This window comes from Nilaparvata lugens, chromosome 1, assembly GCF_014356525.2.
Source record: "Nilaparvata lugens isolate BPH chromosome 1, ASM1435652v1, whole genome shotgun sequence".
Classification (NCBI taxonomy): domain Eukaryota; kingdom Metazoa; phylum Arthropoda; class Insecta; order Hemiptera; family Delphacidae; genus Nilaparvata; species Nilaparvata lugens.
Genome location: NC_052504.1, coordinates 75,968,065 through 75,987,976, shown reverse-complemented (window position 1 = coordinate 75,987,976; position 19,912 = coordinate 75,968,065). Strand labels below are relative to the sequence as shown.

At 34.7% G+C, this 19,912-nt stretch overlaps 1 protein-coding gene across 1 annotated transcript; it reads right to left on the bottom strand.

The window, feature by feature from the left end:
• Nucleotides 1-75: 75 nt before the first annotated feature.
• LOC120355064 lies at nt 76-14,332 on the bottom strand. Its single transcript, XM_039443364.1, has 3 exons — nt 13,872-14,332; nt 9,887-10,222; nt 76-2,059 (listed from the first exon to the last, which is right to left on the bottom strand). The coding sequence occupies exons 1-3, from the start codon at nt 14,077-14,079 to the stop codon at nt 414-416; spliced, it is 2,190 nt and encodes a 729-aa protein (XP_039299298.1). The 5' UTR covers nt 14,080-14,332; the 3' UTR covers nt 76-413.
• Nucleotides 14,333-19,912: the final 5,580 nt, after the last annotated feature.

The window sequence follows — 19,912 nt, the reverse complement described above, 5'->3', positions numbered from 1 at the left end:
ATGAAAATCTATTACCACGTTTCGCCGTAAATGCGCAACATATAAACATTTAAACATTAAGAGAAATGCCAAACCGTCGACTTGAATCTTAGACCTCACTTTGCTCGGTCAATTAACAGCATGTCAGTGATGATGAAATTAAAACAGCTGTTTGAAACTAGGTTATATTATAGGCACAAATAAACAAAGAATGCATCATCAACGCAAATCAACAGTGCTGCCAACATAAACAAAAATGCACTTAATTGCGGATAATAATTGACTTACCCTTGTATATGGCATCTTACTACTGTGAGAGCCTACGGTGACTCAAAAAAATCCTTACCCATTATTATAATGTGTGTCCATTTTCTGTATGAATGATCACAATTTGAGTCTCACTTGCCAAAGCTTCAATTATACTAACACCCTCTTTAAAGGTTGGATTTTTGAGACAATTCAAACTGTTGATTATTTGCATTTTCCTTCACAGATAGTACTATTACTCTTGGCTTGATTTTGTTATTCTCATTTTGTCTATTGTCACTTTCTAAATTAGTATCTTGTATAGAATGTGCCATGTTCAACAAACTGATTGCACCATCAAGTTTACTTTCCACAAGACTGGAATTGACATCACTTAGATGGGCTTCACTGAGCAAATCAAGTATTGCTCTGGCTTTAAGTGCAAGATTTACTGTATTCTCCATATTATCATTTGTCGGCTCTGAGAGTGGATTTATATCGAGATCCTCTAAATCGCAACTATCAGAGGAGTTAGTAAGATTGAAAACCGTACAACAGGCATGAATATGCTTGCAAATATTCATTTTGATAATATTATCAGTACATGTGCACTTGAAACTGTGGATGCAAATGCTGCATAGAGCACACTTCACGCATGCATCTTCACATATGGTCTGAGATTTGTTGATAACATATGACTCAATGCCATTTGAGGAGGCAACAACCCATTCTTCCCCTTCTTTGATGACTGTAAAATCGGATGGAGCGATTGCTTCACTAGCTGTGTGTGATTCATTAATTTGACGGACTCTTGTTGATAGCGAATGTTTAGAAAGGTTACTTAAACGTGTGAACAAACCATCTCGAGCCATTTTCATGATAGTGTTTAAAGTTTTGTCCAAACGTTTGACTTTGATTCCCTCAAGATACTCTTGCTTTAATGTTCTATGAAAAGATTCTAAATACGTGTTGTTATCCATCGCCAAGCCAGTTCGAAAACAAAAGGCCCACTGTCCTGGTCGACTGGCATAATACTGCAAAAAGTACTCCCCAAACTCTTCGGTTTCTGGATCATTAATTAAATTAGCTAGAGTTTGGGCTAACAAATTTTGGAACTGATCTTCTGACAAAGTATGCATTAAAATCTTTAGATATTTATGCACCAATGATTTTTTAAGAGGCTCCCCTTTTACCTTTGACAAGTTATTACGCCAACATTTGAGCACATACCATGGACACAAAAGTTTATGGTCAGGGGGACCCATCACTCTACACCAGCAATTATAGAATGCTGATGCATCATCAGACATGAAAGCGTTACAGCTCACTGTTCCAACCTTTTCTTTGATTTTCTCAAAGAACAATGTTATTTGGTTTTCATCTAATTTGTTGGATAAACAGTAGGCAGCTGGGCAGCCAGCACCAAACTCGTCTACAGTTAGCAAAGTAGTGAGATTGAAATAGCCATTAGTACCACGGATAACATCAATAAAAATTTTCCTGGTACCAAGTTTTAAGATTTGGTTTGCTTGAAAATGTGTCATTAAAATGAGAACAAAATCATTAGTGTCAAGATTGGGATGATCATCACCTTGCTGATGATAGAATATAACTGGTGAATCCTCTCCAAGTTCTGCCATTTCGTTGACCCACAACTTTGCATTCATTCCATATTCTTCCCTGATTGTTTTTGTTTGCCCAGCGAGTTTATATCCTCTAACGACGTTGTGAAGGTCCTTTCTTTTTAAGAAGAGAGCTCGAGGATCATCATAAAATCCCTTTGATCTAATTTCATCCATAATAATATCAAAAGAATCACCTTCTCGCAGCCTCTCTGAAAATAAAAGAGAAAGCAAGTGAGAGTGTGCATGAATTTGCAACACCTTTGTTATATAGCTGGTATCAACAAATGTGGCGGCTGGCGAATGACTGCTTCAGAACTCTGTCAGGACAGTCTGAAAATCTCAATGAAATAAAAAAAAGGAAATATTTGTATTTCAAAGTGGTCTGCAGGAGCAAAACAATTCATTGATGAGCAAGGTTTGACTCGATATACTCTAGCAGACTGCTCGCCCACTATCCTGACAGAGCTGGGCGGGCATTAATAACAGTCATTTGCTGTCCAACAGTTTTTTTGACAGCAAGTAGACTTCATTGAAAGTAGCTACTATCTAGAAGATTGACTTATACTGTACTAGAAGGTTACCCGTGCTCCACAAGGGTCTGTTAAAAAAATGAATTTCGTATTAAAGTTCCTTGCTGAAATTGAAAGTATTAACTTAACAACTGTAATAATTTACAAAAGAAAAACGATTTTATTGGACTTTTATCTACGTAAACTTTGTAGCACAAATTGTAAATAAGTGCTTCAATTATTGAAATTATAGTTGATAAACAAAAATGAAAATTGGTCTATAACCATTCTCGGTAAATTAAAAATCTAAAAGCAAAATTTCAAGTTAATCAGTTCAGTAGTTCAACCATGATTATGCGTCATTCGTATATTTCCTATCCCGTGCATGTATAAGCCAATAATTTTTTTTCTTCATTACATTAAAGATGAAGTACCCCTCTACCAAATGAGATTGGAAGTGAAGTGACAAATCGGGCCTTAGGCCCACCGCAAAGTAGACCCACGTTAATCCACGAAAAGCAACCCACGCGGTGTGATGTTTTGTAAACCATTGCTATAGAATTATTCATAATCAATCAGCTAACAATTGGTTTATTTATTACATGTATTACACAGATGTCTAGAGAAGCCTATCAATGGTTTACAAAACATCCAACGACGTGGGTTGCTTTTCGTGGATTAGCGTGGGTCTACTTTGCGGCGGGCCTTATACCAATACCTACTATTACTTAGTAATAGTAGGTATTGCTTATACCCGTACAAGATAGGGAAAATCAGCAGGTGTGCAGCATAAATGTTCAATTTATTACATATATATCTCTTATGTATAGCTATAGATATTATAGATAGAAGGTTATAGATATCGTTATAGTTGACCGAGCGAAGTGAGGTCTAAGATTCAAGTCGACGGTTTGGCATTTCTCTTAATGTTTGAACGTTTAAATGTTTAGCCTATATGTTGTGCATTTACGGCGAAACGCGGTAATAGATTTTCGTGAAATTTGACAGGTATGTTCCTTTTTTAATTGCGCGTCGACGTATATACAAGGTTTTTTTTGGAAATGTTGCATTTCAAGGATAACATAGTAAAAGTATAAAGTATAAATAGTAAAGATATAAAGTAAAATTTTTGAGAAAGATATACTCAAGCCCTCAAATCCTGAACCAGTCGAAGTTTTGAAAAAAGTTGTATTAATGGAAAAGTGACTCACACTACTTGTAATAATAAGTGTAACGGCAATGACATCAGTGTGTATGGAGACAGCCACGGTCGCGATTTGGTACACCACCTTGATCAACTTGAGCTCGGAAAATCTGTCAATGGTTTTGTTATGCCAGGCGCAGGATTTGACCCCATTGCTAATAATATAAGAAGTGACACTCATGATTTATCATGTGATGTTAACGTGGTTGTTATTGGAGGGTCGAATGATGTTTATTTTAATGAGGAGTCGAAATTTTCAAGAAGCTTGATTACTCTTAACCAAGTATTGAATTTTACAAATATATTAGTATCCACAATACCAATGAGGCATGATCTACCGGACTGGTCCTGTGTCAACACCGAAATAAGAAAAACAAATAGAAGAATTAAAACGATTTGTGGGAAATTTGATAACGTAAAGATTATAGATATTTCTGACTTAGGTAGAGAAAACTTCACAAGGCATGGATTACATCTGAACAGAAAAGGGAAAACTGCACTGGCTCGAAAATTAAAAGAACAGTTGAAGTGTGGGCATGCTGGCGGGAATGTTATTGAGTTAGGGTATACTAGTAATTCGGAAAACTAGTTTATGGTCCTGCTTTAGAAGAAGATCAATCAGAAACCCTAAAATCTTCAGACAGACAGGACCTGGAAGCAGTACATTCTAACTATGATGGAGTTAAACGGGCTGTACATTTGATAACGTCTACTAATATTGAATTCAGAATTGGATATTTAAATGTACAAGGCCTTGAGAATAAAAATCTATTAGTCAATGAATATGCGGCAGACAATAATTTCGATGTATTATGTATATGTGAGCACTGGTGTAAGAAGACCGAATTGCCTTTTAAACAGTTGGATAATTTTGAATTGATCCAGTCTTATTGTAGGGATACTCATAAGCGAGGGGGGGGGTTGCAATCTATTTGACGGAAGCACTGTCAGGCAAGGCTAAGAAGTTAGAACTTGAGTCAAGGTACCAGGAACTTGATTTTGAAATAGCTGGTGTTTGCATAGAGATGAGCAAGGTGGTAATTTTATCTATCTATAGGTCACCTAATGGAGATCCATCAAAATTCTTGGAAAGTTTGGAAGCTCTCTTTTTAGCTTACACCAGTTATAAATGGAGAAACTATAAAATTATAATTGGTGGAGATATAAATGCGCATTTCGATGTAACTATCAATAAGAGGCATGTAGCTGATTTCAAGAACCTACTTAGGCAATATAACTTTACAGCACAGAATAATATGCCGACACGAGGGAAAGCTTGTCTTGACAATGTGTTTACAAATGCTTGCATCACAGAACTGAATCGGATTTGCAAAATTATCAAGTGCACTTTCTCTGACCATGACTCTGTATGTCTAATTGTGAAGAATTTTTATATAGATGAATCAACTAATAATACCCAGGCTAGAATATTGTTACTCCTAGGCCAATAGATGTCTTAAAATTGGCCAATTGTAGAGAATCTCTTAAAAAATATAATTGGGTGAGGTTTTTAAGTAGAATGGAGTTGTCTACGGCAGGTCAGATTTTTGATAAGTTTTTTGATAAATTTATGAGTATCCTTGATAGCACTATACCTCAAAGAAAGTGTAAAGTTAATGGACATTTCAGGAAATACAGAATTTATAAACATAAGAATGATTGGTACACAACTGAATTGACTAAAATGAAAAACAGGATGATGATGCTTCATGATTTAAATAAGAAAGTTAACACGGAGGTAACTAGGCTATTATACTTGGATGCTAGAAGTAAGTATAAAACAGAAATTATGAATGCTAAGAAAGCACACACAATTGGTCAAATTGAGAAAGCAGCAAACAAATGCAAAATGGCCTGGAAAAAGATAGGTTCAGTAAACGGTAGTAAATGCAACGACGTAATTCCAGTATCACCTGATGAATTTAATGATTTCTGTGGGAGTGCGGTTGATGATATAAATAGTAGAATAATGAAACCTAACGAGACTGCAATGGATATGATGCAGAATTTCATCACTGGAGAAGAGAGGCCTACTTTTCAGTTTGCTGAAGTGACCGTGGATGATATCATGGATGCTCTGAGTAGATTGAAATCATCTGACATTGTTGATATATATGGCCTCACAAATAATCTACTTCGGAAATTAGGTGATTGCATAGCATGTCCTCTAGTTTGTTGTATAAATAAATGCATAGAGCAAGGCGTTTTTCCTGATACACTAAAACTATCGAGAGTGATACCTGTTTATAAGAAGGGTGACAAGAATTGCCCTTCCAGTTACCGACCAATCTCATTAATTCCCATTTTTGCCAAAGTTTTTGAAATTATAATTCATAAGCAAATGTGTGAGTATTTAGAGCAACATAAAATTGTATGTAATGAGCAGTTTGGTTTTATTAAGAATAGGTCGACCACACAAGCTGTTGATTCACTCATCAATAAAATTCTTGAGGCTTTTGAGGGTAAACGCTTTGTTCAGGCCACCTTCTGTGACCTGAGCAAGGCATTTGATAGTATTGACCATTCAGTTCTTCTGGATAAGATGGCGGCAATGGGATTTCCCAATAGATTATTAAAATCTTATCTACGAAAGCGAAAACAGATAGTGTGTATTAAGGGATCAAGATCCAAGGTATCAGAAGTCAAGTATGATGTACCACAGGGTTCCGTGCTCGGGCCGCTACTTTTTATACTAATGATAAATGACCTACCAAGCTTCGTAAAGAATCAGACAATATTGTATGCCGATGATACAACTTTTGTAAATGAGAGTAATGACATCCACAAACTTGAAACTTCGTCGGCAACATATATGTCTAAAGCATCGGATTGGTTTAGAGCAAATGGGTTTCTACTGAATGAGAGCAAGACCCAGTCACTGCTTTTTGGAATCTTAAGGACTTGACTGTCATATAACAAATTAAAGCTTATATAATTTCCTACAATATTCATAACACAACTTTTTTTATATCTCCTCTAGTTTTCGAGATATCCGCTCTTGAAGGTGTGTCATTTTTGAAAAAAACACGTTTGACACCAATTATTTTCTATTTTTGCTCTTATAACTTTTTAAAAACCAATAAAAAAAACCAAGCTGAAAATGAGCTCATAGAGCATCAAATTCTCTTTAATTTGATGTATAATTTCAAACTTTTACGGATTTCCCTACATCTTTTGCAACAGCTGTAGTGTTGAGTGTGGTATATCCATCTTTGCAACAATAGACAAATTGATAAAGGAACTTGGAGGGAATGTTTTAAACAAAATTTTTGACTTTGCAGCTTTGTTGAGACTAGTTAGGAGGAGAACATATCAAAAGTCCCCATTCCTAACTCATGTGCTAAGGGGATGAGGATGGTTTAAAAGTTGCATTTTTCATCGTTATGCTTCTTCGCTCATATCTTGAAAACAATGCGTTCAACCGACAAAACTAACTATTCTAAAATGAAGCTTGATAAATTCTCTACACTTTTTGTTCAGTGGAATTTTGTAATATTACCAACAGTTCCCGAAATATTCTCTCTTGAATGTGTGTAATTGTTGAAATAACAGGTTTATATCCAATGTTTTGCTCTTCCAGGGCTAATAACTCTATAACAATGCATTATAGAAACTGATGCTTATCGTAGGATGTAGAGCACTGAATTCCCTTTGAAATTATGTGTTATCCCACTATTCCAAGTTTTCCTTCCATTGTTATAGCAGCTTCAACATAGGAGGTGGAATTTTCATTGCTGCAACAAGTGTCAACTCAGCGGTTCCACACCTTCTACAGAGGGGATAAAGATGCGTGCGCACTTTTGCTATGATTACCTACTAACTAGTCCAAATCAAGCTGCAAAGTCAAAAATTGTGTCACAGACACCCCCTTCAAATGTCATTGGCAAACAATCAATTTTTACAGCAATGAAAATTTCACCCTCTACATTGAAGCTGCTATATAACAATGGAAGGAATCAAATACTGAAATGAAGTGCATCTAGCGGGTGATTCTCATAGAACATGATCTCATGAACTTATGTCATTGTGCGAAATATGAATGTGAGGACAATGTAGTTGGTGATGATGGTTGAAGCTGAAAATTAGGTGTTTTTCACAATACAAGGAGCATTGTTGTCAGGTGTACCTGAAAATCTATTTGAGATAGAGCGCTCTACTTGATCTCAGATTGTAGAGCACAAAAATACGCCCAGAGGGATTTTGAATTATACATCTGAATGTTAACAATCGGAAGATATTGTTGATCAAAAACTAAAATTCATAAAATTGATTTTTCCTTCAAATTTCACTCATTTTTGAAAAATCATAACTCAGTACTCATTAGAGATAGAGAGTTCTGAATGATCTCATTTTATTCTGAATTCTATGATCTGAAAAAAGGCAGGAGCAAATTTTTTGTCCGATCACGAGATTTGGCAGAAATAGTTGAAAACTCGAAAATGAGCCGAAAATACGAGGTTTTTGGGCCACTCTGTATCTAGCACAATGAAATTTTGCATGAAGAAATTGGTTCTGGACTTCTATTATGTACCCAAATAATACATTAAAAAATCAGAACTACAATATAAATTGCAAGCACACCCCCTTTTTTATGTCTATATTGACTGGACTATTTATGTATTTTTTTGTTAGGAAGGCCTTGAAAAGGTATTATAATGGAAAATTTGTATTTTGGCTGTAGGACATGATTTTCTATTTTTGGGTATATCCCCCCTCCCCCCACTACTAAATTCGAAAATTCCTAAGGAATCCTGTTCATAATGAATTGTTCTTTCACGTGATGTGTGGTTTTTTATCTATACTAGAAAAATATCCATGTTGTATAGGGTAGAAGTGGTAGGTTTGCATAATTTTGAAAACCCCTTGAAAAATACCCCTTTTTTGAAAATTCGTAACTCCGGAACCAAAAACGGTAGAATCCTGCGCGACCACTCAATTTATTGGAAATCGTATTCTCTTTAATTTTGTCGAGAATGATTTTTCTTGAGAAACTCAAGGTTCACGAGATAAAATGGGAAAATTTAAAAAAGTCCGAAATTTTGAGGGTTTTGGGGTTGAAGCCGCCCTCTGGCGTGTCAGCAAATTTCATATTCGAATTCAGCGCCCCAAAATACATATAGAACCGTCGAGAAAAATTCTTTCGGGGCTGTTTCCTGAAAAACGACAATTTGACTGGACTAAATTAAAAAAATCTGATGTGGTACACTCACACAACTTTCCTTGCTCATTGAACTGTAAGCCCCATTCTTAAACGAGAATAATTATTCAGGGGAATAAAATAATGACGATTGGCGGCAACTTATTTGAAACTACGATCAGACTTCTGTATGTGTGTATATATAATAAATTGTTTTCAGAGTACTTTTTCCTTTGTGTAAATTGTGAAATTCGATGATTTTTTAAAAGTCGTCAAAACAAATGTTCTATAGATGAAATATCTCGTTTATGTGTTCTTTTTATGACCTGCTCTACCTACCTAGCTCATGCACGAGAAGGAGGTTACAAAGTCCATTTCTCAAGGATGAGGGTAGACCCCCCATTAGTTTCCCAGAGAGGAGACTCATGCCAGTTGATAGAGCTGATAAATAGCTATCCATGGTATAAATTTGAAGAAAATTGTTAGAGCTGTTTTCGAGAAAACCGTGAAAAACATGTTTTTTTAGTGATTATCCGGCATTTTTCTCAAAAATATTACGAAGCTCCTGCAATTTTCCCAGAAATGACACTCATGTCAGTTCATGGGGCTTATAAATAGCTATCCATGGTATAAATTTGACGAAAATCGTTAGAGCCGTTTTCGAGAAAACCGTGAAAAACATGTTTTTTTAGTAACTATCCGCCATTTTGAATTCAATTTTATTGAATTTCTTATTGTCGAATCCTCATGGTATAAGGACCTTACGTTTAAAATTTCAAGTCAATCGGTTGATTAGGAATGGAGTTATCGTGTTCACAGACATACACACATACACACACCACACACACAGACCAACACCCAAAAATAATGTTTTTGGACTCAGGGGACCTTGAAACGTATAGAAAACTTGAAATTAGGGTACCATAACTTTTTTTGGAAAGCAATACTTTCCTTACCTATGGTAATAGGTAAGGAAAGTAAAAACTTGTTCAACAGTGAATGCTAATTTATTCAGAATCTTCTGAGCCCACTTCCTGGTGTGCATGATCATAAAGTTTCTAACCTGGAAAGTAGGGAAATTTTAAAATAGAACAGTACCAACACGAAATTAGAGAACGAATTACTTGATCATTATGGAACAAAGGCCTAGATAAATTAAGTTACTGTTAATTACAAACAAACATACTTGCAATATATTCTTTGGTGGATTTGTCAAGTGGGCAGTGACTGAGTTCGTTGTTGTGACCGAGGTGATCCTTCCAATGTATCACTGACACAGTCGAATTCTTCTTGTAGATGACTTCTATCCGTGAGGGACATGACCTACATGTCTTCTTCAATCCTTGCGATTTCAAAGCACGTTTTCGGGTTTCGGCATTTTTCAGCTTTTGGTTTGTCCTTTCCAATCTGTGACAATGTAGATATACTTTCTTTGCTCCACCCCAGACTTTTTTTGCAGATGTTTCCTTGATGTAATCCACTAGGAATTTCTTTCGTAATTCATTTTTCCAGTTCAAGAAGTCTGAAAATCAAAACGAGATCACAATCGTTAATTGACCCAACAAGTACAAAACAAAACAATATACTGCTTATTTTCAACTACAAACCATGAACAGTTAGATTAGTTCATGTCTATTAGGGTAAACGCGCACTAGCACGGCCAAGACCAAGACCAAGGACTTGCAGCCAGGACAACCTGAAATTATACTCGTATGTAGCAACGCGCACTAGTCAGACCAAGACACGACAAACGCACGACCACAGCAGTAGGCTCTGGTCGCACAGACCAATAATTGCCAGGCCAGAAAATTTATAAATGTAAAATTTTGGTCTTGGTCTTGGTCGAGGTTGTGGTCGTGCTGTTCCAGACCAGTACTGATCTTGGTCGTGGTCTTGGCCGTGCTAGTGCGCGATTACCCCTAGTCCAAGCAATGAACGCTCAAAAAAGGAAACGTTTGGAAGACAATTTTTACTTTGCAGCTTTTTTGGGACCAGTTAGGGGGAACATATTGAAAGTCCCCATCCGTACCCCTTGTGCTAAAGGGATGAGAGTGGTTTAAAAGTTGAATTTTTCGCTTACGCACTTATATCTTGAGAAAAATGCGTTCAACCAACAAAACTAACTATTCAAAAATAGATTTTCTAAAATGTTTGTTCATTGAGGTTTTGTGATTTCCAACAGTTTTCAAGTTGATCGCTTTTGAAAGTGTAAAATTTTCAAACTAACTGGTTCCAATTTTTCCTCTTACAGTGCTTGTAACTCTTCAACAATGTATTGTAAAAATTAATGCTTATCGTAAGCTTGTAGAGCATTGAATTCCCTTCAAATTGATGTATTATTTCACTATTTCATGGTTTTCTAGCAGATTCAATATGGGGGTGAAATTTTCAACTCTGGTTTAGGGGTGAGGACTTTTAGTATGTTTACCTCCTTACTACCTTAAACAGAACTGCGGGGTCAAAAATTGTCTTCCAATCTTTTCCCTCTATAATCATTCATTGACTGGACTATATTGGATATTTGTTTTACTCAAAATACTGCCATTGCTCTAAAAAATTAAAATTCTTGATAATCTACTTGAAGATAAAAGTTAAGTAGGTTAGTTAACTTATTTGTAGGTAAGTTTATGTAGTTTAAAGTTTGGCTTTGTTAGGTAAAAGCTTGACCAATAAGTACAAATAGAAACGGGCAGAAGCTACTGTCTAAAAACACAACATATTTGTTTATTTATGAAAACAACAAGTAACCACATTTTGTCTCCTTTACAAAACAACATACAATTAAATACAAGAAAAAAATTGACTATAAAAAGATACAATTTTAAAAGACTTACAATCACAAAACATGAAGCATATTAAAAAAGAAATTATACTATTTGGAGAAATATTGAAGAAAAATTAAACAATTTTGTTTAAAGGGCAGGTCACACCAAGCTCGCGTCCGCGGCGGTAGCGAAGTCAAAAAACTCGCCTTCCATTTTATAAAGTTGTGCAGGTCACACCGAGCTCGCTACCGCGGAGGTAGTACCTCGGCGGTAGTTTCACTTCGCGAGCCAGGCGAACTTTTGAAACGTCTCCTAGTGGGAGTACCGCTAGCGGTAGTGAGCTCGGTCTGACATGGCCAATCTAATAACATGGAAAGCGAACTCCAGAACTTCGCCATCGGTAGCGCATGCGCAGAATACCGAGACTCACACGTGACAATGAGTCATTTGCATGCCTACAGCGACGCAACATTTTGTGTTGCAGTCGGAATTGAGCTATTGTCATTTGCATTGTCTTCCGTTGTTGCATTGTCATTTTCGTTGTTCATCATTTTATTTAAATTATTTAATTATATTTCTTTAATCTTCATCTATTCTTAAGTGATAAGGTACAGAATACAGCATAATAAGTTCCTCATCACTATCGGAGCTACTGTCCTCTAACCACGGTACATTATTACTAAGTGATTTTTGGTCGCTAAAATTTAGTCGAACACTTCTGCTAGTAGATAGTAGACAGTCTAGAGCTAGACACTAGTACAGTACTGCACGAGACGAAGTACAGCACTCTGGTTGCCGGCCTTCCCCCACTTCTAGAGAACGAGCCTCATCAAAACAAGAACAAAATCAAACTACCGCTGGCGGACGTTCTTTGGTGTGAACTGCTTCCAGAAAAACTACCTCCGCGGGAGCAAGCTCGCTACCGCTAACAGACGTTGGTGTGACGACCGCTTAAATCATGACCAATAAAAATCTTAGAGGATTCAAATTATAATACATTAGCAAGGAATCAATGATTAAAAGTTCAGTAAACAAGTAGCTTTCTATAAAAACACAGTACAAGATAACAATGATAAATATCATTAACACAGATAACTCAAAACAGATCGTTCAATACGTAATGAAACTTTCCGTGAGAGAACCAGAAGATGTCTATAGATGCTCAGAGAAGCGATTGAAAAGTCATTGAATTCTATTTATTGGTGAATTGGTGACTCACAGTTCTGGGTCGAGACGCGAGAAAACAAAAAGTGGAACGACGAGCTATGGTTCAGATGTAATAATTATCAAGTTGAATGTACCAGGTCAAGTAGAACAGATTTTTATACAATGGATTAAATTTTTATACATAAGTAGATTTAACTGCTGACACCGAATTTCTAAAAAAATCTTCTTCAAATGACAGTTTAAGATTTTCAGATTACTTATTTAAAACAATAAATTTATGCTAACTGGAAGTCAATTTTACAGGGAATATAATAATTTGAAGTTGTAGAAAACCTAGTGTGTGATCACATTTGATGCGTGTATGTGCAATTGCACGCTTGGTTATGCATGACCAAGCTTGCAGATGAGAATCAAAGTCTGGAAAGAGCAATAGAAAAACTCGCACTTAATGCTTGATCTTGCTGTTTGCGTTCAGTGTGAGCAGTTACATGCAAGTTACAACGTGCTTCAATAACAATTTTTTAATTTTGTGTTTCGGCTTATACATTATTCGACTGCACTTGCACATATGGGTTTACGCATTCAATGTGATCACACCCTTAACGCCGGCAAATGAGTGTGATCTTATCAGCAGAATAACATAAATAGGTAATCAATAAAATATAATGGAAAATTTGACACCGGAGTGGCCGTAGTCGAGTGGATTAGACCCTGACTTTATAATTTAGAGGGCCGTATTCAAATCACGGCCGGGCAAGATATTTTTCTCCAGCCAATCCCGTGTTTCGGGTGGACTCGTTAAACCATTGGTCCCGGATGCCTAATAACAGTTGTTAGGTTATATTACAGTAACGTTTGGTTTTACAGTTTAAAAAAAATCCTGACTTTTCATTAGACGTTAGGTCATATCAGAGGAAATTATTTAGCCGCGACCTGAAAACTCTGACACCAGAACATGAGACTGCCATGTCACGTGGTATTATCATTTGTCACCAGGTATGTAAGTAAGCCATTCAACGACACTTACACCAAAACCTAAGTGCGTCCGTACAGGGTCGTACTTTTGATAAAATTTCAGGAGTTTTTGTATTAATTTCTTGTCACTTTTACAAGTCACACAGTTAGTTAGATCACGGTCTTGGATATTATAAAAATATTACGTTGAATATTATAAAAATACCTTAATGAACAGTAAATGATCAAAGTAAAATTATCATGGCTTAGTGAATAAATACTTACCATCTTCAGAATTGAAAGTAAGTTCATCTACTTCTGACTGAAAGGAATGTTCTTTTTCCAAGTGTTCAATGAACTTGCAATGTGTGGCAAACTCTTCTGGGCAGTCTTCAGATGGACATGAATATTTAGCGTTCCTTCTCTGTCTTTGTTTTATTTTGTTCAATATTTCAACATTCGATTTTTCTTGATTACAAATTTCCTCTGACATCTTTAACCTGAAATCTAAATGTTACCTGTTCCTGTGACAACTTGACAAACTAACCAACTGACAAATACATCACAAAAATTGTCTAAACATTAAAATTACAAAAAATACCAAATAGAAATATCAACTTGAATCTTAAATAAAGCACAAAGAAAGAATGTTGTAGGAATCCTACTTTGTGAATAAGGTTATGTTAGAGTTAGACTTAGAATTATTATTATGCCCAGTACTGACAGGTGCCCAGATTCGTGTGAGGCCAGCCTCACACTTTTGCGAGGCAGTGTGCGTCCGTTAGTTCCTTAGACCAATATTATTGAATAGGGTCGCTGGGAAGTCTAGCCTCTGAAGCCAACATCTACTGCCATATCGCCCCATCGTGACGTCAGTGTCGGATAGAAAACTTTCAGATTGTGTCTAATTCCAAAGACCTAAGATGCAGACTCACATGCAGCGCTAGTGTCGTACTTGGAACAGTGAACTCTAAACTAACTGGAACGGGCTGTCCAATGCTTAGCTACAACCAAAAGTGTGTAAGGCGGAGTGAGTGAGACAGGCATACCGTGTGGGATTCCCTTCTCTCTCGTACTCATACATTCAAGCAGGCTGTTGCAGCTCTTGAGTACGATTTTTCATTTTTGAAGTTTAAAAACGGATTTGAATGAGTATTAGGGCTATTAGTATTAGATCACAACCTTTTCTCTTAAATATTGTGATGTATTTGTAGTGAAATGCGTAGAATTAATAAAAATATGACCGAAAAATGGTGATGTATTGTGTTGCATTTGGATGCAAGAATGGGCATGTTAAAGGAAATGAAATACCATTTCACAGGTAAGTCAAAAATTTTTATTCTGTTAATTAATTTGAAGAAATCTTTTTGTTTTACATACATTTCCAATACTTCTTTCTATATTGATCAGTTTATTTGACCAAAAATAAAACAACAAATTTGGTTATATTCCTAGTAAGTTATACCGTACTGTGATAGTTTCTATGTTTATTGAAAATTTCGGCCTACTTTATAGCATCTAAAAAAAAAACATAGTTGAAGAACAAATTAATCCTTATTCAAAAAAGAATAAATAATATCTGATGCAGAAATTGTGAATGTTTCCCTACAAAGACTATCATTCATTCTATCACACATTCTATGTATGATGTAATTTATGGATATAAATTTGGTGTTAAGCATCAGCATAATATAATGAATATAGTATATTTATCATAATATTTGTATACAGTATATTATAAATTTTTTATGGTATTAATATAAATTTAGTGTAAGTAGCAGCATATAATACTAATAGAATCTGATAGTATAATACTATAATCTAATAGAATCTATAAGTACGAAAAAATAAACATTTAGTTAATTTTGTGTAAACACAGCTTTACAATAATGATTAATAATTCTGTGTTATCATCATGAGATGACATAATTTATTTTAGGTACCTACTTTTATTTTGAAAAATATGATATTGCTATCAGCTGAATTGTAATTAATTTTTGAAATCTTCCCATTTCAAATAAATTTAATAATCGTTCAATTTACAATTATAAAATAATTTTATGTGTATAATTGTTTATATAATTTATAATTATAAAATAATTATTATTTAGCATATTTTACTGTTTGCTTATCACATGGTCATAATTATAATACATTGATATAATGTTTCTTCATAGATTTCTTTGCATCATTTCTGAAACTCCCACACTGATTTGAAAATAATGTTATCAGAATACCTAGTATATTGCTATCATTACATAATTTAATAATCCTGTGTTATTGAATCATCATAATTTATATTATTTACCTACTTTTATTGTGAAAAATATGAGATTGGACTATGAGCCTGTTTTTTTATTCCCAATCATTTCATGACAGTTTATATTTGTCCTTGTTAAATAAATAAAAATAAATGAATAATACGCTTCTCTTGAATCTGGCCCAAAGTTATTCCCATGCTTGTGAAAAGTTGACAATACTAAAACTACTGCAGTCACAAACTCTTACAGAAAAGTTTTCTATACGATGATGACGTCACGATGGGCGATCTAGTAGTAGATGTTGGCTTCATCGACTTTCAGTATGAATATACAATGGGGCGTGTCTATTCTACTGGTCTAAGGTTAGTACGCGAAGCGGTCCACGTAAATATGCCAATAGTCCAGGAAACAAAGACAAAAAAATGCCAAATAGGGAAATAATTCATGTATAAGTCAAAATTGGTACAGTAGTAGGGGAATGCTTCTTAAACAACATACTAAAATTATTGACCGGTGGTGGTGGTGCTAAGGGCTCTAAAAGTGCATTTTTCGGTTTTTCGTAAATAACTCAAAAACTACGGCCTCCAGGAAAAAGGTTGTCATCAGTAAAATTAAACTACGTAGAAGTCTCTACAAAAAAGGTCTCTTGCACTTTTTTGATAGGATTAATAATAGTGGAGATATAAAGTGGACAAAATAGGGGAAAATATTCATTGTTCAATATTACCGTACTATTAATAGTTAACTGTTACAAATTCTTGTGCCGAGCACTCTTTTTAATTCAGGCCTTTTCCCAAGTTATAATAGTAAATTTAATACGCAATAGACTAGATCCATTATTGTGAGTTAGCGAAATAAATTATTTTCTCTCTCTCTCTATTATGAACGGCCATGACTTCGAGTTTCCCATGATAGATATTTAAAATTGTGGCTCCAAGTCGTCGAGGAATGTAGATTATGGAATTATCTCTAAAACTTAGCCTTCCTGTCGCAACATAGAGTGCGATAAGTTGGAAAACAGCAAGCAATGAAATTATAACAAACTACCGATTTTGCAGTTACTATTTGGTCCAAAGGCTCTAGAAGCCACGCAACGATTGGTCAAATTGATTTCCTTCGCCCAATAGGAGACCTGTTTCTAAATACAGTAGTGGGGATTCCCCAGTCGAGAGACCAGATTACGTTTCGGAGGACACTTTGCTAGGAGCACTACGAGAGTAAAGATGTAGTCATTATGTTTCGCCCTTTTTGGGCAGGTTTATAAGTTTATAACATTAGTTAATGTAGGAGCTAGTTTTATTTTATTAAAGTTTAAATTTTCTAGTAGTGCCATGTCCTGAAAAGTTTAATTGTGTTTCTTCATCATGTACAAATAATTGTTTCTTCAAATAACCGCTAAGGTACATAAAATAAGGTTTTAAAATAAGGATATGCTCTATCAGAACCATAAGATGCATTTAATTTCAGGAATTCCTTGTAGGGAGGCGCTTATTTTATAAGGACACATCAGGAATCAAAATTTCTAACAGTGATAACGTTTGACACAATGACCGGATCATCTCGTATTACACCTAATTTTTCTCAGCTCATCAAGGCGGTGCAAAAGCATGTATCATTAGTAGAATTTGACGAAGGTTAATTGAAAAATAACCAGATATAATATTAAAAGGAAATTTGATGACGTTATAAAGATCTTTGAAAAATATTTAGTTGACAGAGTAGCCTATATTTTATAGTAATAATGATAATTTATCTGATTGCCAATGGATTGCAACAAGAGGAGTTTATTTACAAAACATATGCATAATTATTCATAATATACATACAAAAGGAGTTCCTAATAATAAACTTAGTCCTAATTATTATATACCCTTTATAATGATATGTGTTCAGATAATCATAATATTTTTTTTTAAACATGTACAAATGAAATAGTGTACAAAAGTTCCTTTCAAACCAAGACTATAGGTTTGATTTACATGTAGGGTAAACCAGCCCACGTTGGGAAACCAAAATTCAAACAGCTATAACTTGGACAAAAATAGAAAAATCTACATTTTTTAATTTTATATTTATTGTATTTGCTTACACTTTCATCCTTGAGGATGGCAACTGCATTGATTATTATCAATTGATTTTTTATTGCAAAAACAATTTTTTGGGGAGTGTCCCAACGTGGGCTTAAGATCGGCCCACGATGGGACATATCTTGCCCAGATTGGGATATTGAATTAATAATAAACAATTCATTATTTCTGTTAATTTATAACATCTTATTATAATTATTGATAGTATAATACATTTTTTGAAATTTTTTTAGTAAAAACTATGACCAAAAGTCATTTGCACAAAGTGTGTTTGAAATGGCTAGCTCTGAAGCTACATTACAGGCTATAATAATATATCATATTTATAATTTATTCCATTGATATGTAGCCTACATTGAGTAAAATAAGATTCAGAAGCAATCCTAATTATTGTTATAATATGAGCATATATCATGATTGCAGTGTCCCAATGTGGGCTGTCCCAGGTGGGCAGATGGTCATGGCTTTGTTTTAGACAGAATAACTGGATTAAAAATAAGAGTACATTAATGTTCTATATGTCAAAATATCCATAAAATAATACAGAATGCATATTAGTGGTGAGTCATAAATGGTACCTTAAATGGTAAATGTTTAAATAAAAATTAGAATTCCTCTTCTCAAAAAAAAACTTTGAAGTTACAAAAACATATTTTTGATTTTTTCTTAATAACGGCTTGTGCTGCATCTGAAATTATTATGCCTGTAATTAAGGCTACAAACAGCTGATAAAACATCACAGTTGTTGCCAACCTAATACTCACTAATTTCCCACATCTTGAAGTGTCCCAACATGGGATTGTCCCAACGTGGGCTGGTTTACCCTACTTAGTGTTCAATGAAGTAAACTTAGTGTTGATTATGTAAAATTATTGACCTGACTTGTCTTATACTCCATAAAGGAGTCCTTAGTCTTTAAAAAAAAAATATTTCAAAAATACATATTCCGATTCGCAAAAGAAATAGATTGTATGTTGTTGCAGAAGAATAGAGACTTGAATATTCTTAGTTTTTTATAGCCTACTCTTATACTGTTCACAGTTTGAACATTCTAACATTCTTCACAGTTTTTCCAATCTCCACAATAAATTCTTGAAATAACATAACCGGAAATATGATAATACAATGAACTTACTTGATTCACACAGTATGGTGATTCTTTAAGAATCATCGTTTGCTTCAATTTCTTTGTTCAGAGTCACCTTTTGCATTTTTCAATATTCCTATAAAGCAATCAACATTTTCAACAATCAGCATTAATTGTCCTTGATTTTGGAGACAAATAATATATCATGAAACATTGTAATATCTGTAATAGTGGTAATTCCAACCTACATAATATCCTTTCAAAGTCTTTATTTATGGAACTACACTTTAAATCTGGCAAAACTATGACGTCTTTGTATCATGTGAACGAGATAGCCAATCAAAATTTGATCATATATGTCCACCCTACAGTTCCAGCTTATTCAGGTGTTTCATTTTATATGCAGGTATAGTCCATATAAAATTAGTTCCGACTTGAAAGAATATGGAGAGCAGAGAAATGGAGGGAGATAGCCAATTACAGTGATGCATAGTCATAGAAAGAAGTGCATTTGCCAATTTGTCGACTACATTCAGTCGACACAGTGCTTTCAGAGAGGAAACTACATAAGCGTATCAGGTGCAGTTGAACACTCACTTATAAGATATATTACACTCACTTTATAGAGATCACAGAACGCTGGCCACTTTAGCATGGAAACATTGCCGCCGTTGTATCCCTACTTTTCTCTGCTCCGCGCATATCCCTCCAAGTCGGAACTAATTTTGTATGGACTATAGTATTGAACATTTCCTTTCCCTTATTATCTTAAACATGAAAAATTTCAAGAAATCTCACACATATATAAATAAATACATCGAAGTGTAATTCTAAGTACGATAATTTTTTATTCTAATAAGAAACTGTTTTTATACTACCTAATGATGAATA

Coding starts and splice junctions, on each gene's coding strand:
- LOC120355064 (XM_039443364.1), bottom strand. CDS start 14,079: ATGTCAGAGGAAATTTGTAATCAAGAAAAATCGAATGTTGAAATATTG. Junction 10,223..13,871: donor TACTTTCAATTCTGAAGATG/GTAAGTATTTAT, acceptor TTTGATTTTCAG/ACTTCTTGAACTGGAAAAAT. Junction 2,060..9,886: donor CACCAAAGAATATATTGCAA/GTATGTTTGTTT, acceptor TTTTATTTTCAG/AGAGGCTGCGAGAAGGTGAT.